The sequence below is a fragment of the Miscanthus floridulus genome, chromosome 17 (genome assembly GCF_019320115.1).
Source record: "Miscanthus floridulus cultivar M001 chromosome 17, ASM1932011v1, whole genome shotgun sequence".
In the NCBI taxonomy this organism is placed as follows: domain Eukaryota; kingdom Viridiplantae; phylum Streptophyta; class Magnoliopsida; order Poales; family Poaceae; genus Miscanthus; species Miscanthus floridulus.
In genome coordinates, this window is record NC_089596.1 from 85422136 (window position 1) to 85449431 (window position 27296).

General features: G+C 51.7%; 3 protein-coding genes across 4 annotated transcripts; 2 read left to right on the forward strand and 1 right to left on the reverse strand.

Moving 5' to 3' along the window:
- The first annotated feature begins 1861 nt into the window (after positions 1-1861).
- Positions 1862-6563, forward strand: LOC136516302 (WEB family protein At2g38370-like). 2 transcript variants are annotated; one of them, XM_066509663.1, is made up of 2 exons: positions 1862-2367; positions 4920-6563. In XM_066509663.1, exons 1-2 carry the CDS (start codon positions 2143-2145, stop codon positions 6351-6353), a joined length of 1659 nt encoding a protein of 552 aa, XP_066365760.1. In that variant the 5' UTR covers positions 1862-2142; the 3' UTR covers positions 6354-6563. The 2 variants fall into 2 exon arrangements, with proteins under 2 accessions (XP_066365760.1, XP_066365761.1); XM_066509664.1 differs by lacking the exon at positions 1862-2367 and adding an exon at positions 3900-4371.
- Positions 6564-7262: 699 nt separating this feature from the next.
- Positions 7263-12319, forward strand: LOC136516301 (DNA replication licensing factor MCM3 homolog 3-like). The gene is made up of 16 exons (XM_066509662.1): positions 7263-7422; positions 7511-7623; positions 7730-7938; positions 8455-8585; positions 8680-8918; positions 9012-9248; positions 9331-9485; positions 9558-9766; positions 9857-10019; positions 10110-10306; positions 10842-10901; positions 10984-11076; positions 11282-11445; positions 11641-11709; positions 11803-11944; positions 12036-12319. Exons 1-16 carry the CDS (start codon positions 7357-7359, stop codon positions 12090-12092), a joined length of 2304 nt encoding a protein of 767 aa, XP_066365759.1. The 5' UTR covers positions 7263-7356; the 3' UTR covers positions 12093-12319.
- A 297-nt stretch (positions 12320-12616) lies between these two features.
- On the reverse strand, positions 12617-15286 carry LOC136516304 (CBL-interacting protein kinase 28-like). Its single transcript, XM_066509665.1, has 2 exons — positions 14915-15286; positions 12617-14496 (listed from the first exon to the last, which is right to left on the reverse strand). Exon 2 carries the CDS (start codon positions 14276-14278, stop codon positions 12905-12907), a length of 1374 nt encoding a protein of 457 aa, XP_066365762.1. The 5' UTR covers positions 14279-14496; positions 14915-15286; the 3' UTR covers positions 12617-12904.
- Between the last annotated feature and the right edge of the window lie 12010 nt (positions 15287-27296).

The window sequence follows — 27296 nt, forward strand, 5'->3', positions numbered from 1 at the left end:
ACAAAATACGATTTTATGTTTACCACAAAAATAACCAACTTCATCATACTCAACCATATGGCCGCAATAATGGCCTATTCCAAGCTCCGAAGGGACTAGATCATAGTTGGATTTAACACCACATTCGCACATGACAGGAGGTGCTTTGTAAATTACCCTTTATTTCTTCTTTTCCTTAACCTTTCGCGGTTCTTCCGATCATTAGTTCTTAGGACCATACAACCACTCCTTGAAACGACACTTCGCCATCGAAAACACCTAAATAAGTAGACATTAGTACATGAACACATATAGCTTAACATTTCAACACATACATTTTGCACTTACTTCATGCTTGTTTGGACATACAAACGCTTGTTTGGACATACAAACTCCAACGTATTCTCAAGGTTTATCATAGCTCGATCTCTACAATCATACAGAGGAGGTTCCTCGAGTCGTCTAACTGCGGCTAGGTGCTTCTCCTTAGCCGTCATTGGTGGAGGGTTAGGGGGGTGGAACCCACCGCTTGAAGTGCTCACGTGGATGTCTCCCTCTAAACCAATCGTCGAAAAAGAGGTACCTAGGATCAAACTTGTCTGCACCATCGACCCACTGAAAGAAAAAGCACCTCTCATGGTCCTACACAACGAGATTCCAACATAATATTAGTAGCATACTTATACAAATAAAGAAAAATGATAGTGGAAACAATTTCTTATATTAAAACGACTGCACGTGTAGAAGCAACGCGCCGCTGTGTTCAGATATTTCGATTGAAAATATGAGCCGGAAAACCACAGTCATAATTAGGGACAGAGAGGTCAGGAGGGACGAGGGCATCTTTGCTAGACGCGTCGGGGTATAATTCTCGAGGACGACCCTGTTTTCGCCAAAACTCCTCGTGAAATATTTCTTGCATCTAACAAAACAGATGTAATTTAACAAACATAAATCAAAACATCACAAATAAATGTCAATGAAAACCATAACTACAATACAACAAATTTTGTTCTAAGAACCCAAAGCAATTAACATTAAATCATAAACCTATGGTTTTTCATTTGATGCACAACAATGAACCCATAACAGAACTACATGCGCCTAGGTTTACTAGCTTTTCCATGCCTTGGCATCATTCTACGGTTATATAATACATATATTGATGGATACAATGAAACCCTAAGTGATGACGATTATTACGTTCAAAAATCCGACTAATACATATCGAATCGATGTGAAAAAAACTAAGAGGGGAGCGGGAATACCTTGCTCTCGAAGATCTACGGATCAAATCAAAGTTTCCAAGGTCCAATATACCGATTCGTGAGGTAGGGTGAAGTGGGAAGAGAAAAAACCCGAGAGGAAGAAAAAAGAAGAGGAAGAACGCTCGAACAGGAAAGTTGCCCGAGGTTAAATGACAGTGAGCTCGGCCCCCAGAGTGACTGGCGCCGAGCTTGACACCAGAGTGACTGGCGCCGAGCTCGGCACCAAGATCTACGACGCCGAGATCGGCGCCAATCACTCTGGCGTCGAGCTCACTGCCATGTCATCTATCGTGCCCAGGAGCTTGGCACCAGAGACGCTGGCGTAGAGATGTGTGAGCTCGGCGCCAGCACCAATAACGCTGAGCTAAGAGTTCATTTTCTAAATTCTTTTTATTGTAAGTCTATTTGTGAAACTAAAAAAAAAAGACTAAAATATAAAAAATTGGGCCGACCGGACCGCCGCGCCACCCACCCGTTCCCCACCTCGTCAGTTTCGTCAGCGGGCACGGGTGAAAACTGAAAACTGCTGTTGTTTCGAGTTTTTATTATCCGCGCATCCACCGGCACCAGCAGGCAGCACAGCCTTTTCGTCCCGCTCCAGGGGAGAGTGCGCACCTAGGCTCGTCGTCACCAAGCAGGCGAGACGAGTAGTGCTACTTTCTTTTACGTCTCCCCGCCAACGCCGCGCCGCGCTAAAGCGGACGCACACGCACCCCACCCCACTCCGGCATCCGCACGCTGCCGCTACGGACAGCGAGAGCCGAAAACCCGCAGCAGCGCTCACGGTCCCGGGCAGGACAGGACGGGACGCTCATCCCATTGCCCTTGCCCCGCTCGCCGCTCCCCACACCCCACTCCGCTACACTCATCAGCCAGCGCTCCTCGGACGGCCGCGATGGCGGAAGTGGCGGCGCATCGCGCCGTCGGCGGCGTCCCAGCAGGGGGCGGCGAGCAGGCGAACCTTGCGGCGGCGGCGGCAATGCGGGGGCGCGGCGAGGTGGACACGGCGTCGCCGTTCCAGTCCGTGCGCCAGGCCGTCGACCTGTTCGGCGGCGGGGCGGCCGCCGTCTCCCAGTGGCGCCACCCGCAGGCGCCGCCGCCCGTCCACCTCCGCCCAGAGGTCAGTCAGTCAACCGGAGCCCGCGCCCCGGGTACCTTTTGCTTGCGGCTTTAGTTTATGCAAAGCGCGGCAGTGGCCTTTCGCTTTTCAAAGCGCAGGCGCAGCGCAGGAGGGTGGCGGCGGCATGCTTGCCATCGCGCCGCTTTCTCAGCTAGTGCCCTTTTTCAACGCGCCTTCGCATTTCTTGATCAATTTAGTTTGAGATCGGCTGGATTTGAAGGATAGCAATTCATAAACGCGAGGGTTTTACTTCCAATTTGCTTTCTACTAGTAGCAATGCTGTTCGTATTAGGTTTCTGGTTTTAATTTGGGGGAGGGCTGCGCAGACGACATCCGAACTACGGAGTAGTACGCAGCATTCTTTTCGGGTTTCGGCGAAGTGGTTGGCGTCATTGCTGTGGGTGATTGTGACGGGCCACTGTGGCTGTGGGACTTTGGTATCAATCTGGAGCCGAAAGGAGCCAAATGCATGATGGCATTTACTACTACTAGCTAGCAGTTTTCAATTTTGATATTGCAAAAATTTCGGCCACCACCGCTCCTAGCTAGCAGTTAGTAGTAAGCTGGGTGTCCTATTCGGTCCGACATTGCGAGGAATAGAGGTCCACTATTAGATCTTGATGTTGTTGGGTTATGAATTATGAGCAGTCGCCAGCAGTTACCAGCCTCTGTATGACTGTATCCTGAAAGAGATGAAATATAGTGCGGCTTAACAGGATGTAAAGGTAGTAGTACAGCATTACAGCTGACTAGCAAAGATGAATTGCTACAGTTCATTACAAATTCAAGCAATTTGACCAAGGGCAATAACTTAGCCGGTGTTTTGTCCAATATACAAATACAACCTCATATAGTTCTTATTATTGCCTTTTCCAAATATACTTGCTCTCAAGACAGGACTAATTTGCTTGGGGTCCTGGTTTGTCACCACTTGGAGGAAGTTTTGCTTTTAATGTCTTATTACTCCAGGAGACAACTAAGTAAACTATTGGCATTATTTCTAGGCATGTGAATACTACTGTTAATCTGGCATTTGATACAGGTCCTAGTGTGGAAGTGCTTAGGCCAGAGTACAGGAAGCGATGCCGACAATTTTGGCATTAGCCGAACATGTGAGGCATCCAATGATAAACTTAGTAGCATTGAATAATCGTATTTTAATGTTTCTTTGAAAGCCTTTCAGTGTAGGCTCCGTTCGCTGGTCTGAAACTAGCTGAAAAACACCGTTCCGGCTAAATTGTTGTGAGAGAAAAACATTGTTCCGGCTGAAAAAAGAAGCCGAACAAACCGAATATGGGGTAAGCCGAACAGGTCCGTAGTATGTTTCTCCCTCCGTCCCAAATTATAAGTCGTTTTGACTTTTTTGATACATAGAATTTACTGTGTATCTAGACATATATTATATTTAAATGTATAGCAAAATGAATGTACAAAAAAAAAATCAAAGCGACTTATAATTTGGAACGGAGAGAGTACCAATGCTTTTCAATATTTCTTTTTTTTTTCTCGAACACGTAGGAGAGCTGTGTATCATTATATTAAGAAGAAAAAACAGGGGCTTAGAAACCCCTTACAACACCAAACACACCCCAACACACTTCACAAGGCACAAACCGTCTCTCTCTAGACAAAGACCTGACCCTTGACCACTAGTAGGAGCAGAACTCACCCATTGGCTGGCTCTAGAGCAAGGAGATGGGAAACTCCTCGAGCTCCGGCCAGACTCCAGAGGTGTAGTTCGTCCTTAACTGCAGCTAAAATCCTATTAAGACTAGGCTGAATCCCATCAAACACACATATGTTACGGTGGTTCCAAATAGACCATGCTCCTAGAATGATGAGAGAATTCAGACCCTTTCTCGCCTGACCATCGATTCCACTGTTCATGCCTGCCCACCAGTCATCAAAGGAGATGTCTTCGGGCTGGGGAGAAAGGTCCTGCAGGCCGACCCTCTGAAGAATATTGAACCACACTTGGCGGGAGAATACACATGATACTAGCAGGTGGTTAATTCTCCCAAGTATATTTCTTATGAATTGAATGGTGAGGACTGATGAAGTAACCCATGGAAATTTAAGTTGGAATTACAGGTTGTCATTGTTGCCAATTTTTTTTGTATCTTCTATTTGATGTTTGGTTGAAGGGCGGGCCTGGTGCAAGCGGTAGAGTCTTACCGCCTGTGACCGGAAGGTCCCGGGTTCGAGTCGCGGTCTCCTCGCATTGCACAGGCGAGGGTAAGGCTTGCCACTGACACCCTTCCCCAGACCCCGCACAGAGCGGGAGCTCTCTGCACTGGGTACGCCCTTTTTCTATTTGATGTTTGGTTGGCTATTGATCGCCATGTTATTCAGAATATATAAGGAGGTTTCAGTGAGAACTTTATTCTTCACTTTCGCATTAGATGTCCAATTTTGTAGACATTTGGAACATATCTCTTCAAAGAAAGTGTTCCCCCTCTGTGAATTTGTCTGTGTACACTGTACAGTTCATTTCTGTCCTTCATAAATAAAATCTGTATTCTTACTCTGTTCATGGACATCATTTATTTCAGGAAGAAGAACTTATGAAAGTTGAGGAACAAACAGTGAAGCTGGAGATGGAACTTTTTGTTAAGGAAAAGGAAACATTTAAGGTCTTGAAAGAACTACAGGAAACAAAGCAGGTTATAGATGGCTTGAAAGTACAAATAGAGAAGGTAACAGCGGAGGACACAAATGCTGCAAAAGGCCATTCTGATACGGAGAAGGTACATCCACTTCCTGCTGTCGAACAAAAATCCAGTAGCCATACCGAGCCACCAATCCAGAGCACAAAAGGTACACAGTGCCCACTAACCACACTGATCAAGCTGAATCAGGCAAAAGCTTTCCTTAACACAGACACTGCCAACATGTTGAGGAGCCAGATAGAGAAGGAGAAAAGGTCACTTGAGAAAACCCGTGAAAGGTTACAATTCAACCTGGGGAAGTCTTCATCATTAGAAGCAGATTTGACCAAAACAGTTGCACAGCTGCAAGCGGTAAAAACTCCACAACCTGTCCTTGAGCCTTCTGAAATCTGGTTGCAGATGAAGCACTTGAATGCTGAGAAAGCAAAGCACAAGAAGGTGTCAGACGATTTGCGGAACGGGATTTGCGAATTGACAGCTGCAATCGAGCATACAAGGTCTAAGACAAAGACTCTGCAGTTCAGAATCGTCATGGCTGAGAAACTGAAGGAGGCTTCCCAACGAGGAGAATCTATTGCTCTTGCAGAGACGAAAAAACTGAGCAACGGATGGGACCTGAACTCCACTACTTCTGATGTCACACTTTCTGTCGAGGAGCACTCTACGTTTGTGCTCAAAGCACAAGAAGCTGACGGTGCCGCTAGGAAGAAAATTGACGCAGCAATGCAAGAGCTCGATCAAGCAAACCAGTGTAAGCTAGAACTCTTGGAAAGAGTGGAGGAAGCAATGGCAGCTGTCGAGACGAGCAGGAAGGCTCTGGAGGAGGCGCAGAAGAGGGAGGAATCTGAAAACAAAGCCAAGCTAGCAGCTGAAGAGACGCTCCGAAAACTGCGGTCGGACCAAATAATCCAGAACTGGCGCCCGATCAGCAACAGTTCTGTAAAATTCAAGAACACGGCACTGGCAACACCCCGGAGAGCAGCAGGCTCTGGGATATATGATGTGAACGGCCTGAGCCTGGTGACCACGGGTCCAAACAACGTGAAGACAGTGTCCATCGGACAGATCTTGAGCATGAAGCTGGACCGCGAGCTTGAGATGACGAAGACCGCGAACACGAGGAAGAAGGTTTCTCTCGGGCAGATCCTGAGCCAGAAGTACGAAATGTTCTCTCCGTTGAGGATAGACCACGACTGCGCTTCTCGCAAGCAGTTCCGGCCGAGGAGGAAGAGGATGGGGTTCGTCGTGTATGCGCTGCTGCTCGCGAAGCAGAGGCATAGGAGGAGGAAGGCCTGCACTCATGGTGGCTTCAGCTAGTTTAGTTTGGATGGTCAGAGCTCAGCCGCGCTTTAGTCGTTTATATATTTTATTATAAGAGATGGGAATAATCGTTACATTTGTAATTAGTTAGATCTATGAACAAAGTTGGTATTTTTAGCAGCTACTCCCTCTTCTGGCCACACTTGCTATTGAAGGGTCAGACGTAGTAAATGGTTTCGTAGTGTGGTCAGGAAGTACGTTAATACATACCTGGCGTGTTGTCTCGAGTTGGCGAATTGCCACAGCGCTCTCTTTGTGAATATTCCGAGCCTATGCGGGCGCTCATCATTGTCTGCGTGCATGCCGTTCAACAACTCATTCACCGCCCGGCAAGTAATACACATCACTGTGAATCCGGCGTTAGACGCGACCTCGCGAGGCATCATGCGCGGCGGCCGGCGGTGGAGGGCGTGCGCCGGCTCTGAACAAGGAGGGGAACGCGGGGCCATCGCAACCTAGCCGCACTCCTTACTGGGCCAAATGTTACCAGTGCTCGCCGATGGGCTCGCGCATCCTCTGCCTCTGCCAACATTTTCTTTTTCTCACAGTGGGCCTCAACTACGGCCTCTCTTTCTCTAAATGTCGCGCATGTGATACTGTGATCGGGGCCTGTTCGCTCGGAGAAATTTGGAAGTGAGAGAGTGAACAGTGTTTTCCATCCACAAACAGTGTTTGCCGGCTGAATTTCAGGGCAGCCGAACGCCCCACCAAAAGCCCATGGACCACGGAATCTGCTGATGATGAGCCCGCGTCATCCAAGAGCCCAAGGAGCCGCTGCCCCTGCGCCCCCAGTCCGCGTACCGGAGCGCGCGAAAACCACATCTTCCCGCCACACCGCGCGCCAACTCCCGCCAAAACGCGCCGCCTTCATCCCCACCCTCTACCCTCAAATCCAAACCCGCCCGCCCGCCGCAGCCCCCATTCCCGCGCCGCGGACCCTTCCTCAGCCCCGCTTGCTCTCTTCCGGCCTCGCGTTCCGTATCCGAAGCCGCAGGCAGCCATGGACGTCAACGAGGAGGCCATGGCGGCGCACAAGCGCGCCTTCCTCGACTTCCTCGATCAAGACGTAAGTCCCCTCCCTGTCCCTAGCGCCGCCGCCGCCGCCGCCGCCGGTTCGCTGGGTCCTCGGCTGACGCTCTTGCCTCCCACCGCAGGTCGGGAAGGGGGTTTACATGCAGGCCGTCCGCGACATGGTCCAGAACAAGCGCCACCGCCTCATCATCGGCATGGACGACCTCCGCAACCACAACCTCGATCTCGCCCGCAGGTGCCCCGCCGCTGCCTCCTCTCGCTTCTCGCGCGTTTCTGTTGTTGTTCTGTTGGGTAAGTTCCTGCCTTCCTGGCTGATGCGGTCTGCCCTTGCGTGTGAATAGGGTGATTCGGAGCCCCGGGGAGTATATGCAGCCGGCGTCGGACGCGGTGTCGGAGGTGGCGAGAAATCTGGATCCCAAGTTTTTGAAGGAAGGGGAGCGCGTGATGGTGGGCTTCTCGGGGCCGTTCGGGTTCCACAGGGTCACGCCAAGGGATCTCATGTCCTCCTTCATCGGCACCATGGTCTGCGTTGAGGGCATCGTCACCAAATGTAATGGCTCACTTCTCCCTTTCAGCAGATGGATCACATTGTTGTTATGCTCTGGTTCCAGTCATACTGCTTGTTGAATGCACTTTGTTTACATGGTACTAGATTGTGTTGTCAGGGTCTTTTGAACAAGTTCCAATTAAACTCTATGATTCTTCTTGCTGGTGGATAGAAGTTTTGTGGTAGTTCAATTGGTACCTTTGTGGTAAAGGGAAACTGCAAAACAGAATGGGTAAAATTGTCCTTGTTAGCTGTGTCAGTAAAAACTGAACATGAATGACAATGTCAGAATGACTGAGCTACTCGAATTTATAATGAAACTTTAGAAAAGACTTCTGTTAATTCATCACTAATGCTGTGCATATAGCATGCTAATTTGATGCTAACTACTTTGTCTATCAAATTATTACTCCGTGCCCAGCAATTTACTAATACTTAAGCATAGATAGACAGCAGATTCCTAGTGAAGTACCTATACACCTTTGAGTGCTAATCTTACTTTCCTCCTGAAAAAAACAGGCTCGTTGGTAAGGCCAAAAGTTGTTAAGAGTGTTCACTTCTGCCCTGTGACTGGGGCTTTCCTCTCGCGTGAATACAGGGACATCACTTCATTTGTAGGCTTGCCTACTGGCTCTGTTTATCCAACAAGGGTATGCTCCTATAGTCCTATTTGCTCTCTGCAATTTCATTCAACCAACCCCTTTGGTACTGTAGTTGTAATGCTGCTCAATCTGGAATGGCTAGGATGAGAATGGTAACTTGTTGGTCACCGAGTATGGAATGTGTGAATACAAGGATCACCAGACATTGTCCATGCAAGAAGTGCCTGAAAATTCTGCACCTGGACAGCTCCCAAGAACTGTCGATGTTATTGTAGAAGATGATCTTGTAGATTGTTGCAAACCTGGCGACCGTGTCTCAATTGTCGGTGTATACAAGGCTCTACCAGGGAAAAGCAAGGGAAGTGTTAGTGGTGTGTTCAGGTTAGTTCAGCTATGACTATGACCCTCACCAAAGCTGGCTTCAATTTACCTATTTCTGAAGTATGATGTGGTTTTGTATTACTATGTCTGTAGAACTGTCCTTATCGCAAATAATGTGTCGCTTCTTAACAAAGAGGCAAATGCGCCTGTCTATACTCGGGAAGATCTGAAGCGGATGAAAGAAATATCAAGGAGAAATGAAACCTTTGACGTGCTGGGAAACTCACTTGCTCCATCCATATATGGTCATCTATGGATAAAGAAGGCAGTAATACTATTGATGCTTGGTGGCGTTGAGAAGAATCTAAAAAATGGAACTCACTTGAGAGGGTAAGTGATGTTTCAGATCATTACTGACACATGATTTCATTGATTGTGCTTTATTTATTTATTTCTATATTTTGGCATACAGAGATATAAACATGATGATGGTGGGAGATCCTTCAGTTGCCAAGTCCCAGCTCCTAAGAGCTGTCATGAACATTGCCCCTTTGGCTATCTCAACAACTGGCAGGGGTTCATCTGGTGTTGGTTTGACTGCTGCTGTGACTTCTGATCAAGAGACTGGTAAATTAAGCAACTCTACTTAGTGCATTGGTATTCATTTCCTGTAAAGCCACATGACAAATTTCTGTTCAGGGGAAAGAAGGCTTGAAGCTGGTGCCATGGTTCTTGCGGATCGTGGTGTTGTCTGCATTGATGAGTTTGATAAAATGAATGATCAAGACCGAGTTGCTATTCATGAAGTCATGGAACAGCAAACTGTAACCATTGCAAAGGCAGGAATACATGCCTCGCTAAATGCGAGATGTAGTGTAATTGCTGCAGCAAATCCAATATATGGAACTGTAAGCTCTTATCATTTCTTTCCCTAGCTCCATAAGCGTGTCCATTTGATTGTTTGCTGTTTCTGACAATACTTTCTGGCCTTATGACAGTATGATCGATCATTGACGCCAACAAAGAATATTGGGCTTCCCGATTCACTGCTTTCCCGTTTTGATTTACTTTTTATTGTTCTTGATCAAATGGATCCTGAGATTGACCGGCAAATTTCGGAACACGTTGCTCGAATGCATAGATATTGCACTGATGATGGAGGTAGCTTTGCTATTTTACAGTCAAATAGATTTGTTCAGTTCTTCAATTCTTTTCATTTGCTTAATAAAAGACAAACCTCATAAACTGCAGGAGCAAGGTCTCTTGATAAAGATGAATGTGCTGAAGAAGACGATGGTGATGCTATTTTTGTTAAGTATGATAGGATGCTCCATGGTCAGGATAGAAGAAGAGGAAAGAAAGCTAAGCAGGATAGGCTAACTGTCAAATTTGTGAAGAAATATATTCATTATGCGAAGAACCTTATTCAACCAAAGCTCACTGACGAGGTAACATTTTCCTCTATTGTGCATTAATATACCATGTTTTCCTCACACCAAGGTGAGGGCTTGGATGTGCACTGAAATTCGAGCTCAACATGAGATAACACTCTGTACGACATGGATCTCACTGCACATCTGCACATACAGTGACACTGCATATGTGTGTGCCTCACCTTTGGGGGTGAGAAAAGTGTCTTGAGTGTTTATGGAAGAGCTACAGGTCTGATCCATGCAGAATTTAGAGTTTGTATGATATCAAATTCCCTCAATCTGCCAACAGTTCTAAATCCATGAATTTCTGGACCAAGTGATGACCACAGCTCCAAAAAATTCTTGGAGCTGGAACTCTGCCAAGCAGGCCTTTATTTTTCATTGCAATGTGACCTTGTGTGGGCTGCTTTCTTTTTCCTTCCTCTTCAATACACTTCCTGTATTTCAATATTTTTTTATTGTATTCTCAATTCTTCAAGAGATGAAGAGAATCTCTTACAAAATACAAAGGTCTCCCTTCAGATATAGCATTGAAATTCTTCTGCTGCAGGCATCTGATCATATTGCAACTTCATATGCTGAGCTCAGGGATGGTAGTGCTAATGCAAAGGTTTGATTCAAGCATGGCTGTCTGCTGTCTTGTTAATGGTATATGTTTGTAGCTCTCATTTGTTCACCTTTGTGTTTTACAGTCCGGTGGAGGTACACTTCCAATTACAGCAAGGACACTGGAAACCATAATCCGTCTATCCACAGCTCATGCCAAGATGAAACTGAGACATGAGGTATTTTGTTAATTCCACTCGCAACCTACCCACATCAAGAACTCTCTGGATGAATCACAGTTCCTATTTGTTTGCTCATAATTTTCCTGAAACTTCACCAAGAAATGAAGCAATTTATCCATTTTACAAACAGTTTAATTTTTTGGAAGGTTAAGTGCCATTTGTCCTTGAGAAGATCACATCATGGCAATGTCTTGTGTTGCAGGTTCTGAAATCCGATGTTGAGGCTGCATTGCAAGTTCTAAATTTTGCAATATACCACAAGGAATTGACTGAGATGGAAGAGCGTGAACAGAGAGAAATGGAGATGAAACAGCAAGCTGATCATGATGCAGGTGCAACTGGTGGCACTGAGGATGGGCATGGAAGGTGATTTTAATATTTTGTAACTTCGTCCATATACCCACTTGTCTGAACTTTTTTAAGAACTAAGTAGCTTATTTGCAGTATGTTTCCCATCCCAGCCTTTTGTTCCTTACCTACTTGGCTACTCCCCATTCTTGTATCTAAACCTACTTGGCTACTCCCCATTCTTGTATCTAAAAATATCTCTACTCTTCACAGCTCTAGAAACGATCCAATGGATGTGGATGTAGGAAACACTTCAAATGATCAGAATGTTCCTTCAGAGAGGTCACTACATAACCTGTAAATCTGGACATTCAGCTTTGTTTTGTTTTGTTTATGCCTGATCCTTTGCTGCCCTTGTTTTTGCATAACCTGCAGAATTAAAGCTTTCGAAGCAATTCTGGGTCAGCATGTGTTGGCAAACCATATAGATCAAATGTCAATTGATGAAATTGAGCAGGTGGTTAATAGGGAGTCAACTGCACCTTACACCAGAAGCCAAGTAGAGTTTATTTTGGAGGTATGGAAAAACAAGCTGGTTTTATTTCAGGTTTGTAACATATAACTAAGCATGTCGATTGCGTTAAAATTTTATTTCCTTGTGCTCTCAGAGGATGCAAGACAAAAACAGGATAATGATACGAGATGGTGTTGTTCGAATCATATAACTACCAGTCTACCAGGACGTTTGCCCGTGGATCTCCTGGACATGCTGTGTCATGCTGCCTCTCTGTCTGTAACCAACTTATTTGTTAAAGTATTTATTTCTTAATGTTTGTTAACAAAGGATCGAGACAATCATTTGTCCCCTTGGTTAGTTCATGTAATGTATTTCTTACCTGACCTAGTGATATTTAGTACCTAGTAATGTCTGGTTGTGTTCGAGTTAATTTGCAATTGCAGTTCATTCTGAAAATTCGCACTTGCTGAGTTGCTGGCAGTGTAGGCTTTTCTATACCGATGGGGGGGGGGGGGTCCTGAAAGCCAAAGTAGGGTGAGAAGTCTTGAATTCCGTTCTCAATTAAAGGTCGGTGCCGCAGTGGGGTGATATCAACCCTGAATCCCTGATCTTATGCGGTTCCGCTGCTTTCACTAAGGTAACTGCAATCCTCAGAACAGTTACCACGGTCCACGGACTCAGTAATGACTGGCTTCCCAGCTATAACCAGCCACTTGTGATCTTCTAAAATTCGAAAAGCATCAATTGTATTATTGCCCTGGTTAATTGAATTCTTTTGGCAGTGATCATATTGAAAATGCCAGATATAGCACCTTTGTACAAACAGGCTTTTCATTTTCAACGAAAAATGAAAAACGAATAAAAATGGGAGCCAGAAAGGCAGCATTGCCACTAACAATGTGGACCTTTATGAGTTTTACAGTAGATTGCTAGTCTAAAAAGGACAATCAATCGGCCAAGAGCCAAGAGCCCAAGACTCAGCAAACTCTGCTTTTGCCTTTCGAAAGGCATTTGCAGCTCCTATGACTGCTGTGGTGGAAATGGTGACAGTGGTGGAAGTGGCGACTGCTGCTGCTGCTGTTCTGCTTGTCTAAGTATACGTGTCTGTTGCTGATCACCTTGCCATGCCCAAACAATATTCTTAAGTGATGGCCTAATGTCATCTTTCATCATCTTCTGGTACTCCAATGTGTCACCATTGGTCTTCTTTAACTCGACTAGTAGGAAAGAAGGAGCAATCTCAAATATCTCAGCATCAAGCTCAAGCATGCCCTTTCTTCCTTCCTTGGTTGTGGCCAAATTCAACACACCATTGTCTTTCTTTGTAAATTTAAGCTTCAAACGTCTGGCCAGTTCGTTCAGCATCGCAAAGACAGCTGCTGCTGGCTCCTTGGAAGTAAATCGTGCCTCCCTTTGGCCATGTTTCTCATCAAATAAGGCGGATAGATCAAGTCCTGTAGAGAAAGAAATGATGTCGAATGCATTCAAGTTTGTCAGGCTCAATGATGCTTGATTTTTCTCGGAATCAACATCACCTGTCAAGCCAAAGGTCTTGTCAGAAGTTACATTTTTCAGTGCTGCCATCCCAATGGGCTTCCTGTACCAAGGACTTTTCTTTATCCTTGAGGTGGACATCCTGATATTGGGATCTGGATCAAGGATTCCATGAAGGAGCTCCTTCAACGCCACAGAAAAATAACGAGGACATCTGTACTCGGCTTTTGAAATTTTCTTATACATCTCTATGAGATTTTTATCATGGAAAGGAAGATAATTGGCCACAAGCACAAACAAAATTACTCCGCAAGACCACACATCTGCCTTTGCACCACTGTAGCCTTTCCTGCTGAGCACTTCAGGAGCAACATAAGCCGGAGTACCACATGCAGTGTGGAGTAGACCATCTTGTCTGTTCGACTCAGCTAAGGCACTTAAACCAAAATCAGAGACCTTGAGGGTTTCATTCTCATCCAGCAGCAGGTTCTCAGGCTTCAAGTCACGATGATAAACACCTCGGCTATGGCAATAGTCAACAGCACTGATCAACTGTTGAAAATACTTCCTTGCAGCCTCCTCGGTAAGCTTACCCTTCGCTATCTTGTTGAAAAGCTCACCACCTTTGGCATACTCCAGAACAAAGTAAATCTTGTTCTTGGTAGCCATTACCTCGAAAAGCTGCAGAACGTTCGGATGCCTTACCATCCTCATTATCGATATCTCCCTCTTTATCTGATCCATGAGACCAGTCCTCACAATCTTGTCCTTATCGATCATTTTTATGGCAACGGTCTGACCAGTAGCAAGATTACGGGCATAATATACCTTTGCAAAGGTCCCTTGCCCTAAGAGTCTCCCAATTTCATACCGTTCCATTAAAACACTCCTGTCTTCCATTATGTAAACACCTGCACAAATTTCACAAGCACCACAATTGACTGGTGACACCAAACCACAGTCAAATATGACTTGAGCCCCACGATCTCATGAAGACTCAGCAGAACTGATTCAGATGAAAGGAAATGATCTTGTTGAACTTAGATGACTGCTTCTTGCAATACAACATGTTTCTGCATTCCTAGGTGAACCAGCTTCAGCTGTGAGCAAAATGGTATCTGCAAAATCAACACGTCAGATCACACCTTCATAGGCTCATAGCTCATGAAAAGGCAAATGTAGTGCACAAAAGATACAGTACAGAACAAGCTGCCAAAGGTAGTATTGCACGCAAAACACCAGAGTATATAGTTTTTCCCCCATTTCTTTAAATAACGCTGAGCAATTAGCAATGAGTACTACACCGTATATAACATGAGTACATGACCAATTTCGGAGCAAGAGAGGCTGCTAAATCCTACAAGTAGCGCGAAAATTAACTGATCCTCAGGTCCAACGATTCAAAAACGCTTTGCCTCCGGAGGAGATTAAACCAACATTTTCCTCGAAAAAAAAATCCCTAATCCGCGTCAGGTCCAATCTTGGGGTGGGGTTGGGGGGAGGGGGCAGAGCATCGCAGGCCAAGGAAAAACGCACCTGCTGGCTGATGAGGAGTCGCGGCTGAATGGAAGAGGGAGAAGAAGAGGCCGATTCAGCTTGGCCCTGGCAATCGATGGCACTCTTGGACCTCCCACATTTCACCGCGGCGGCAAGGAGGGGACGCCGGGCTTCCTTGGTGTGTCCGTCTCGTACGCGTCGCCGGCTGCAGTCCACACGGGGCGGCGGCAGGGCCGCAGGCCAGGGGGCGCGGCGATCTGGAGACGGCGCGGGTGATCTGTTTCGCTGCAGCCCCTCCGATTTGTTGGGATTTTTGTGGGGATCCCCGAGTGGAGGACTGGAGAAGTGGAGATCGGTGCTCCGCGCCATGCGTTGCGTGGCGTGAGAGATTCTTATCAGTTCTCGGCCTAAACCGGCCCAACCCAACCCAACGACGGCGTCCAGCTTTGAAATATATATAAAATAAAAAGGCCACTGCTCTTATCCCTTTTAAATATAAAGTTTTTTTTATTAAAAGGCAATTGATCTCAAGTTATCTTCCAAGGAACAATTTTGTTGCACCATCCGTAGCTCATTTAACACCTTTTTGGAAGTACGGGCGCATAAACAAGAGCCATGTCTTATATTGACTGTGTTTGGGACGGCGTTGGCGTCGCTATTGAGTGAAAAAAGCAGAATAATCCCACGAACGCACCGTGACAAACACGTGTCTGGCAGTCGTCCACGGCATGGAACGTGAGAAAATAAACTACGGTGTATGATTCCTAAAACACAGCTTTGGAGCCGCGTTCACTGTCGCGGCGCACGATTAAACATCGCCGAAACGGGCCATTGTTTCACGTGCTGAACTCCTTAGAGCAAGTATTATAAGGCTGAATCAGCCGGCTGGCACGTAGGAAAAAAGGCATGATCTGGCACGGAGAGAGAAAACGGGCCGGCGCTCTACTCTACTCTTCGCCGGGTTGAATCTGACGACACAGCCCGCATCCAGCCAGCTGCGGGCGAAAAGAAGGCGCTTCCCGTGCGAACCCCCTCCGTCTCGCTCGACCGCGCGCGCTCCCGCCGCCGGCGCTCTTGCGGCCGCAAGAAAGCATACTAGCACTGACTGTAGGACGGGGACGCGACTCGGCGTTCTTCTACGGCGGCGTGAGGCTGCGGAGCAAGAGTACATGAAGCCGGGGAGCAGGATGAGTGGATGACGCGCTGCCGAGGCTCGCTCGGCGGCCGCCCACCGGCTGCTCCAGGTTCTAGCTGCTCCTCTTTCTTTCCTATTTTCTTTGGAGGCTTCCTGTCAGCTCCATACCTGATGCCTGATGGATGGTGTCGGGAACCATAAAAAGGGTCCCCTAAATGAAAACCGAAAAAATCGTTTAGACCCTGTCCAAATCAAAGCCAAGAGACAACTATAGGCTAACCCCCGGCCTTGTTCGAGGCTACCGACTCTCCGCCTCGCACGAGAGGCCTCGGACGGCCTACCGACTCTCCGCCCCGCTCGAGGCCTCGCACGAAAGGCCTTGGACGGCCTACCAAATCTTCGCCTCGCTCGAGGCCTCACACGAAAGGACTCGGACGAGGAACCGATTCTCCGTCTCGCTCGAGGCCCCGCGCGTAAAGCCTCAGACGAAGTACCGATTCTCCGCCTCGCTCGAGGCCGGCTCGGCAACAACCCCGTCGCCTCCGCCTCGGCCGATCTCCCTGACAGAACGTCACGTCTAATTAATGCGACCAACCACTCCCGCGCCATCAGCCGGACGACGGCTCGACACAGCATAGCGGCCGACGAGACGGGAAGTCGCATCAACATCATGCCGTCCGGGACAGGACAGGGCAGGGGTTACCGGTCGCTGTGCTCGGTACTGTGCCCACGACCGACGCCCGCACTGCACTGTGCTACCTAACCCCTGCTCCAGGAACAACGCAGCGTGGGGAGTCAAGTCCGGGCCACAATAGCCTCGGAATCAGTGTACAGGACCAACTGCACCCTCCAAGCCTCGGCAATCCACTTCAGGGTCTCGGCAGCCTCGGGATTCGTGCCCACCGAGCCCTCCACGATGCCTCGGCCTCGGCACCAACTGAGTCTCGGCTCTTTACGCGGTCAACACTCAGCGACCGGCACGTCGTCCGCCATGCCCTGCGTCAAGTTATCACTGGAGCTCCCACGTCGCATAGGATCGGGTGTGACCGGCGCGTCGCTCCAGTGCATCAAGGACAGAGGCCGCTCCGTCGACCATGCCGCCACAGTGACAAGCTACAGGGCTCGGAAACACCACGTCCGCTCACAGGACGCCGCGTAGCGAATGCATGTATCACCCCTGTCCCCCCTTCAACTATAAAAGGGAGGGACCGGGGCCGTTTCTAGGACGAGCTCACGAGATAGACAAACACACGTTCGACACTCTGTAACGCGCACGCTTCCCCGCTGCCTGAGATCAACATCTCAAGCAATCCACACCGCTTCACGCAGAGACCTAGGACTAGCTCCCTCGCTTGCCCTGCTTGTAACCCCCTACTACGAGCATTTCGGTGCAAGGAATACAAGATCGATCTCTCAGACTGGACGTAGGGCACCTATTGCCTGAACCAGTATAAACCTTGTGTCTCTTTGCATCACCATCCGGGATTAGGGGCACGCAGTATATTTTCACTAGTTGGTTGAGGGTCCGTCGGTCCAAAACACCGACAGTTGGCATGCCAGGTAGGGGCTCTACTGCGTGCCAGCTTCGTCGTCCCAACAAGTTCCAGATGGCAGACCCCGTACGACCACTGCGTCTCGGCACGGTGATCTGGTTCGGGAGCCTAGAGTTATGTCTCTAGGATGTGAGTACGATATGGTACTCCTCACACCCAGAGCCCCACCGACCGAGGATGACACCGCGCACCGATAGCCCAGGTGCAGGTGGCGCCTGGGCCGCCGCTCTCACCGTGCTCACCAGGCACAGCGCGAGCAGGACCACCCCGACACCACGCAAGCTTAGGGCGACGCACCGTGCTCCACTGGCACCCCATGCCTAGCTGTTGGCACAAGGTCCCTGGTTGGGGACCTGTCTAGCCTGAGCCTGGATAGGGGAAAGGCGCCGGTGGCGCACAACGACGCCCCGTCATCAAGCTCTGCCTCGCCACCTCCTGAGGAGTCGACTTCGGCGGAGCAAAGCCTGGCAATGGCACCATCCCCGTACCCCTTCGGGCTGAGGAACGCCGCCGCCGCCTATGCTTCCGTCTACGCTTCCACACACGCGGAGCCCTCAGGACGCCACCAACGCTTTGCCCTCGACCTCGACTCCACAACCTCGACTCACACCCACGCTAGCTCCTCGGAGCAGACTTTTCTGGGCTTCGTGACCCTGAAGCTATGCGTCACTTCTTGGCCGCGAGCGACTACTGCTTTGGTTACTCTGACTCCGACAACGAAGACACTTACGACCCCATTCGTGAGTGTTTCCACATCGGGCTTGGGATGCCGAGAGCAAGCGATGAGGACGAGGGGGCAGGCAACCGTTCCCCGCTTCACCAGGGGGCAGGCGACGCCACACCTCCACGCGTTGTCCCACCGGCAGCGAGGAACGAGAACCTTGCCCCCGGACAACTTCAACGCCCAGACCTGGAGCAGCTTCGTGAGCTTCAGGCCAAGGTCAAATAAGACCGACTCCTTCTGCAGTAGCTTCGAGACACTCTCGAGTAGGAGCAGCGATGTCGCAGTGATGGCGGAGGAGCCCGACGGAGGGCCCGCGACGTCCACCGCCGCATCAACGACGACGAAGGGGGTGAGCAACCCCCAATCTTCAATCGCGCTAGCCAGAACGTCGCGGCAGTGGCGATGCTAGTCTGAACGATGCCCGAGCCCTCTACCACGGAGGGGCGATGGGTCCGCAGTGAGCTCTGGGATCTCCTCGAGACCGCCGCGGTACAGCAGGCTGAAAGCTCCACCTCTAGATGTCGCGGGGCGCTTCGGAACTACTCGCGGCATCGCCTCGGCAGGATAGAGAGGCCTTAGTTCGTCCCAAGCCCGCTCGGGCGCCAACAGCCAATAGGCCCCCCTCGGTGCATGACCGACTCGGCGGCCGGCGTGAGGCGCAAGGCGACCATGATGTGGCCAGCAGGCGACATCGCCATGACAATGAGGGGCCTGCCCAAGGCTACCATCCGCACCGAGGTGGTCGCTACGACAGTGGGGAGGACCACAGTCCTTCTCCTGAGCTGCCTGGCCCTCGAGTTTTTAGCAGAGCTATCCACGCTGCTCATTTCCTGGCCCGGTTTCGGCAACCGGCCAACCTCACGAAGTACAGCGGCGAGACCAATCCTGAACTTTGGCTGGCCAATTACCGCCTGGCTTGTCAGCTAGGCGGCGTGGATGATGACCAGCTCATCATCCGCAACCTCCCGTTGTTCCTGTCAGACTCGGCACGAGCCTGACTCGAACACCTCCCTCCCTCACAGATCCACGACTGGCCCGACTTGGTAAGGGTCTTCATCGGGAACTTTCAGGGCACATACGTGCGCCCTAGGAACTCCTGGGACCTCAAGAGTTGTCGCCATGGGCCGGACGAGTCTCTCCGAGACTTCATTCGGTGCTTCTCCAAGAAATGCACCGAGTTGCCAAGCGTCGACAACTCGGAAATTGTCCAAGCTTTCCTCTTCGGCACCACCTGCCGAGACCTAGTCTAAGAGTTGGGCCAGAATGTGCCAACCTCGGTGGCCACGCTCCTCGATATCGCCACCAACTTCGCCTCGGGCGAAGAGGCCGTTGGGGCCATCTTCCCCGACAACGACGCCAAGGGGAAGCGGAGGGACGAGGCCCCCGAGGCCTTTGCTCCCCACCTCCCCAAGAAAAAGAAGAAGGGTCGCCAAGGGAAGCAAGAAGTCCTCGAGGCCGGCCTAGCCGTGGCCGCAGAGCGTAAGAATCCCCGAGGCCCCAGAGGCCCCGGGCTCTTCGACGATATGCTTAAGAAACCCTGCCCTTACCACCAAGGCCCGGTGAAGCACTCCCTCGAGGAGTGCACATGCTCCGGCGTTACTACGCCAAGCTCGGGCTCCTCGACGACGATGCCAAGAAGAGGGGTGCCGGCGACAGGGACGACGGGTTCCTCGAGGTGCACAACGCCTTCATGATCTTTGGCGGGCCTTCAGCGTGCCTCACGGCACGCTAGCGGAAGAGGGAGCGCCGGGAGGTCTTCTCAGTGAAGGTGGCCGCTCCCTAGTACCTCAACTGGTCTCGAGAGGCGATCACCTTCGATCAGGATGACCACCCTGATTATGTCCCGAACCCCGGGCAGTACCCACTCGTCGTCGACCCCATCATCGGCAACACCCGGCTTACAAAGGTGTTGATGGACAGAGGCAGCGGCCTCAACATCCTCTACGCCAACACCCTGGAGCTCCTAGAGCTCAACCAGTCGCAGCTCCGGGGTGACACCGCGCCTTTCCACGGCATTGTGCTGGGGAAATGCACATGGCCCCTCGAGCGCATCGACCTGCCCATCTGTTTCGGTACTCCCTCCAACTACCGCAAGGAGGTCCTCACCTTTGAGGTGGTTGGGTTCAAGGGAACCTACCACGCCATCCTGGGGCGGCCATGCTACGCCAAGTTCATGGCGGTCCCCAACTACACCTACCTTAATCTCAAGATGCCGGGCCCCAACGGCATCATCACTGTCGAGTCCACGTACGAGCATGCATACGACTACGACGTCGAGTGCATCGAGTACGCCGAGGCTCTCGTAGAGGCCGAGACCCTCATCATCAACCTCGACCGACTCGGTAGCGAGGTGCCCGACTCCAAGCGTCGCGCCGGGACCTTCGAGCCCGCGGAGGCCGTCAAGCTCGTCCCGGTCGACCCCAACGGCTCCAACGACCGAGCGCTGAGGATCAGTGCCACCCTCGACATCAAATAGGAAGCCGTGCTCATCAACTTTCTTCGCACGAATGCCGATGTATTCACGTGGAGTCCCTCGGACATGCCAAGCATACCGAGGGAGGTCGCCGAGCATGCCTTGGACATCCGGGCTGGCTCCAGACCGGTGAGGCAGCGCCTGCGCCGATTCAATGAGGAAAAGCGCAGGGCCATCGGCGAGGAGGTGCAGAAGCTCTTGGCGGCCGGATTCATCAAAGAAGTGTCCCATCCGGAGTGGTTAACTAATCCTGTATTAGTTAAGAAGAAAAATGGGAAGTGGAGAATGTGTGTAGACTACACCGGTCTGAATAAAGCATGTCCAAAAGTCCCTTTCCTATTACCTTGAATCGACCAAATCATTGACTCCACTGCGGGATGTGAAACCCTATCCTTCCTTGATGCATATTCCGGTTACCATCAGATCAAGATGAAAGAGTCCGACCAGCTCACGACTTCTTTCATCACACCATTTGGCATGTACTGCTATGTGACTATGCCGTTCGGCCTCAGAAACGCAGGGGCCACATACCAGCGGTGCATGACCCAGGTCTTTGGTGAGCACATCGGGCGAACCATCGAGGCCTATGTGGACGACATCGTGGTCAATTCCAAAAAGGCCAGTGATCTCGTCAGCGACTTGGAAATAGCCTTCAAATGCCTCAGAGAGAAGGGCATCAAGCTCAACCCCAAGAAGTGTGTTTTCGGGGTCCCCCGAGGCATGCTCTTAGGATTCATAGTCTCGGAACGCGGCATCGAGGCCAACCCGGAGAAGGTTTTGGCCATGACCAACATGGGGCCAATCCAAGACCTCAAGAGAGTACAGAGGGTTATGGGATGCCTTGTAGCCCTGAGCCGCTTCATCTCGTGCCTTGGTGAAAAAGGCTTGCCTCTGTACCGCCTCTTGAGGAAATCGGAACGCTTTTCTTTGACCCCCGAGGCCGAAGAAGCCCTCACCAAGCTCAAGGCATTGCTCACCAATCCTCCCGTCCTAGTACCACCAGCCAAGGGTGAGGCCCTCTTACTCTACGTCGCCGCAACAACCTAGGTGGTCAGTGCAGCCGTGGTGGTTGAGAGGCAGGAAGAAGGGCATGCCCTACCCGTCCAACAACCTGTTTACTTCATCAGTGAAGTGCTCTTCGAGACCAAGATGCGCTACCCCCACATCCAGAAGCTGATCTACACCATAGTGTTGGCTCGACGCAAGCTGCATCACTACTTTGAGTCCCACCCGGTGACCGTGGTGTCGTCTTTCCCCCTAGGAGAGATAATCCATAACCGGGAGGCCTCGGGTCGGATAGCCAAGTGGGCCGTTGAACTCATGGGGGAAGCCCTATCTTTTGCACCTTGGAAAGCAATCAAATCTCAAGTCTTGGCCAATTTCATGGCCGAATGGACCGACACCCAACTACCACCTACCCAAGTCCAGGCGGAATGCTGGACCATGTACTTCGATGGGTCCTTGATGAAGACCGGGGCAGGCGACACCCAACTACCACCTGCTCTTCATCTCACCCCTCGGAGTGCACATCCGCTATATGATTCGGCTCCACTTCGCCACCTCCAACAACGCAGCCGAGTACGAAGCCCTCGTCAATGGCTTGCAGATCGCCATCGAACTTGGAGTACGACGTCTTGACGTACGGGGCGATTCACAGCTCGTTGTCGATCAAGTGATGAAGGAGTCAAACTGCCATGACCCCAAAATGGAGGGGTACTGCAAGCTGGTATGTCGCCTTGAAGACAAGTTCGACGGTCTTGAACTCAACCACATCGTGCGCAAATTCAACGAGGCCACGGACGAACTGGCAAAGATGGCATCGGCACGGGCCCCGCTCCCCCCGAACGTCTTTGCCAGAGACCTCCACAAGTCTTCCATTGACTACGCCTCGGTAGCAGAAGAGGGCCCACCGGTTGAGCCCACCATAGGGCTCGAGGCCCCCTCTATCACCAAGACCCCTTCGGCCGAGCCCGAGGTCATGGAAGTCAACACGGAGCCTCCCGAGGCCAACCAGGGCATGGACTGGCGAGTCTCGTTCCTTGATTGCCTCGTCCGAGGAGAGCTTCCCGTAGACAAGACCGAAGCCCGATGGCTTGCTCGGCGAGCCAAGACATACATCCTCAGCAACGGCGAGTTGTACAGATGAAGCCCATCTGGCGTCCTCCAACGATGCATCACCACCAAGGCAGGTCAAGCCCTACTTTGGGACTTGCACGCGGGAGCCTGTGGGCACCATGCAGCACCTCAGACGCTCGTTGGAAACGCTTTCTGCCAAGGGTTCTACTGGCCAACAGTAGTTGCTAACGCCACCAAGCTCGTACGCTCCTGCGAGGGATGCCAGTACTACACACGGCAGACGCATCTCCCGGCCCAAGCCCTCCAAACCATCCCCATCACATGGTCGTTTGCCATGTGGGGGCTCGACATGGTTGGGCCTCTGCAGAAGGCCCCTAGGGGCTACACCCACCTGCTGGTAGCAATCGATAAGTTCTCCAAGTGGATCGAGGCTCGTCCGATCAATCGAATCAAGTCCGAGCAAGCGGTGCTGTTCTTCACTGATATCATCCACAGGTTCGGGGTTCCAAACACCATCATCACTGATAATGGGACACAGTTCACTGGCCACAAGTTCCTGATGTTCTGCAATGACCACCACATCCATGTGGCCTGGTCAGCCATAGGACATCCTAGGACAAACGACCAAGTAGAGCATGCCAACGGCATGATCCTACAAGGCCACAAGCCAAGAATATACAACCGATTGAAGAAATTTGGCAAGAAATAGCTTGCCGAACTCCCGTCGGTCATCTGGAGCCTGAGGAACACCCTGAGCTAAGCCATGGGGTTTTCACCATTCTTCATGGTCTATGGAGCCGAGGCCATCCTCCCCACTGACTTGGAGTACGGTTCCCCGAGGCTATAGGCCTACAACGAGCAAAGCAACTGCACTGCCCGCGAGGACGCCCTCGACCAACTGGAGGAAGCCCAAGATGTCGCGCTATTACATTTGGCCAAGTACTAGCAAGCCTTACGACGCTATCAAGCCTGGCACATTCGAAGCTGAGACGTAAAGGTGGGTGACCTGGTGCTGAGACAGAGGCAGAACAACAAGGGCCGCCACAAACTGACCCCGCCATGCGAAGGGCCGTACATTGTTGCCCAAGTGCTAAAGCCCGGGACCTACAAGCTAGCCAATGAGAAGGGCGAAATCCTCACCAACGCTTGGAACATAGAACAGCTACATCGCTTTTACCCTTAAATTTCCAAGCATTGTATATATTGTTTCTCGAAATACAATAAAGAAGTGTTCTTTAATTGTTCTAATTTTTTAGAAACCCCCCGAGCCCGTCATGGGCCTCAGCGTTACAATAACACCATAAGGGAGACTCGGCTCCGCCTCTGCAGAGGTCCCCACTGTAGGGCTCAAACGAGACACGGCTCTGCCTCTGCAGAACTGAGCCTCCCTCGGGGGCTAGAAGGGGGGACTCCCCACCTAAGTCCCATGTACCATTTTTTAGTCGTTTTTCAAAAAAAATTCTACGCCAAACTCTCTAGCACGCTCTGACAAATCAATTGTAAAAGACCTAAGGACCGAAAGTCTATCTCAGGGCCAAAAGGCCAGCCGAGTCACGAGACGGCCTATGCCTCCGGGCTATGGCACTCCCTCACCACCTTTTGCCCTAGGGACATCTTAGGCTCCGAGGAAGTTTTTGCAAGTGATATGTTCAGAAACGAGACAGAGGGCAGAGGCTCGGAAATACCATAAAAAGAAACGATTAGAAAGCGTAGACGCATAAGTACTTCAAAAAAGGCCTCGATGGCCACAAACGTCATGATAATAATCCTAATTTATTTACATGGCCTCTTTGGCCCATGTCAAGGCTCAGGATCTCCTGCGTCGGCGGACGATGTGGGAGGAACCACCTCCTCTTCAAACAACTTGGCCAATGCCGCGCTGGGGCCCTCAGTCGCCTCCATCAGCTTCATTACCTCCTCATCGGCCTCCTCGTCATCTTCGGCCAAGACGTAGCCGTCACTAACGGCCTCGAGGTCGACGCCGACGTAGTGCAAGGCGATGATGGCTAGGGCGTGCTTGACGCTTGTGTGCAGCGCTCCTTGGAGTCGCTCGTGCACTTGGCCGCTCAACGCGGTCAAGTGGCTCCTAAGGGAGCTGCCCGACTCGACCCCCTCAACCTCCAAGGCCTCACAGACAGTACGGGCGGCGCTCTGTAGCGCATCGTGCTCCCCAATCTCATCCTCGAGCACTGCCTGCACTGCGACAGAGGCCTCAGCCGCCCGGGAGACCTCCTTCTCCAACCCTACGCCAAAACAAGCAGGATGGTGTTAAGCGCAAAAGAAAACAAGCCAAACAGGGGCGAAGGCCTATGGGACTCACCCTCGGCTTTCTCTTTCTAGCACTGGACCTCGACCAGGGAGGTCTCGGCTTTCTCCTTCTAGCCCTGGACTTCGACCCGAGAAGCCTTGGCCACCCTAGAAACCTCCTTCTCTAGCTCTGCATCACACCAGGGAGTTAGGGGTCGAACACAAGGAAATAAGTAAAACGAGGGGAATAGGACTCACCCTCAGCCTTTCCCTTCTAGACTAGAGCCTCGGTCCGGGACACCTTGGCCACCTTGAGGGCCTCTGCTAGGGCGCCTTTCATTAGCAGGAGCGCACCCTACTCCACCCCCAGCTGCCCAGCGAGGGCCTTGGCAGAGGCCGTCGCTTCTTCAGCCCAGGACCTGAAGGTGTCCCGATCACTAGCCGCCCGGGTCAGCTCCTCCTCCAACTCCTTGATCCGTGCCACCAAAGGGGCGGCCTGCTCCCGAGCCATGGCTGCCTTGGCCATCATATTGGCACAGCGAAGGCAGAGTTCCTCCACCTCCATGCTCCACGCCGATAGAAGCTCGTTGGCATTGGCAAGCAGGTCTTTCTGCTGCCGAAGCTGGTCCCAGACATCCCTCTCCCGCCGGAGGAACAATGACTTCCCGAGGGATCGGGCCTCGAGCTCCTGATAAGAAGAACGAACATCAAGCGTTGCGAGAAAACTCAGGAAAAAGGTGACACCGCACGAGAAAAGAAGGTGCGTACCTAGGCGACCCTGGGCAGATCGTCAGCCACGACGGACAGCGCTGTCCGCAGCGACCGCTCCGCCAGACAGCGGTATTGCTTGAAGGTGTCCCAACGCCCCCCTCGGCCACGTCCTCGAGGGCGAACAGAGGCTCCCCCTCAGGGTCGTCCTAGCTCCGCCACAAGACATGTGGGTGGTCCCACCCGTGGGGCTCGGGTTGTACCCGCACGAGGGCCGAGCTTCCCTCGCCAGAGGCCGGAGCCGGCTGCTCCATGGTGCCGGCCGCCACGGGCATCGGCCACCTCCTTCGCTCGAGAAGTATCATTGGAGGAGATCAAATGGACCTCCACTTTCGGGCGCTCTCCTGCAACGGCGGCGGGCCTTGGACCAGTGGCGGTATTAATCTTGCCCCGTCTCCATCTCCACTTCCTGGGCCGCCGGCTTTGCCGTACTCATGCCGGCCCCTGGCCACCCTAGCCTCGGTGGTCTCAGGGGCTCTGGTCCCCGCCACTTCAGCCTTGGTAGTCCTGGGCGCCTCGGCCTCCATCGCCTCAGCCTCGGAAGTCCGGGGGCCTCGGCCTTGCCCTCGGTGGCCTCGGCAACTGAGGGTGCCTCAGCCCATCTGACTCGTGGGCCTCGGCCCCATGGGGCATAGACTCCTCCTCCCCCGCTCGCCTCATGGCCACCTCCGTAGCCTCTCCCTAGGCGACCGGCTCCTTCGGGTCGGTCCTCGCCGTCGCCCGCGCCATGTTGTATGGTGGCTTGCGCCTCCACCACCCGTTGGGCAATGGAGCTGGTGCTCACCTTGAGCGCCTTACGCGGTGCCAAGATGGGCACTTCCGCCTGAGGCTTCCGGTTGAAAGCAAAACTCCGACAAGGTCAGCATACGACCAAGGAACGAATGGGAGATGCTGCCAACTCCGCCGAAAAAACACTCACCTCGAACGGGGACGCAACCGCTTCGGCACTGCAACCCTCCTCTGCAACGACAATGGCGGTGGCGGTGGCACGGCCTCTGTATCCGCCGATGCCGGCCGGCCCTCACCGGACTCCGACGCCCCCTCGATCCTCTGCAGGGGCAGTTGCGTCGCTCCCGCCGCCACCTGCTCCACCTCTGCCGTCGAGCCCACCGGGCTGATGGTGCGCTTCCCTAACGCCCGTGCCTCGGGCATGTCAGCCTCGGCCTCGGGGCGGGCGATCATCGGCCCCGAAGCGTCCTCTCCTCCTCCTCCTGGAAGCGCCGGGCTGCTCGTCGATGCCCCGAGCGCTGTCCCTCCGACGTTGGGGAGATGGTCTAGGGGACCCCGCCCCACCTCGCTCTCGTCCTCCTCGCCCAAAGAGTCCGTCGACAGCAACGGCAATGGAGACGCCTCCACCTAGAGACTGTCCTGCCTCTGATGTCGGCGGCGCTTCTCTAGCTCCTCATGCTCAAGGATTTTCCTCTTGCGCTTTGCCTCCTCGGCGT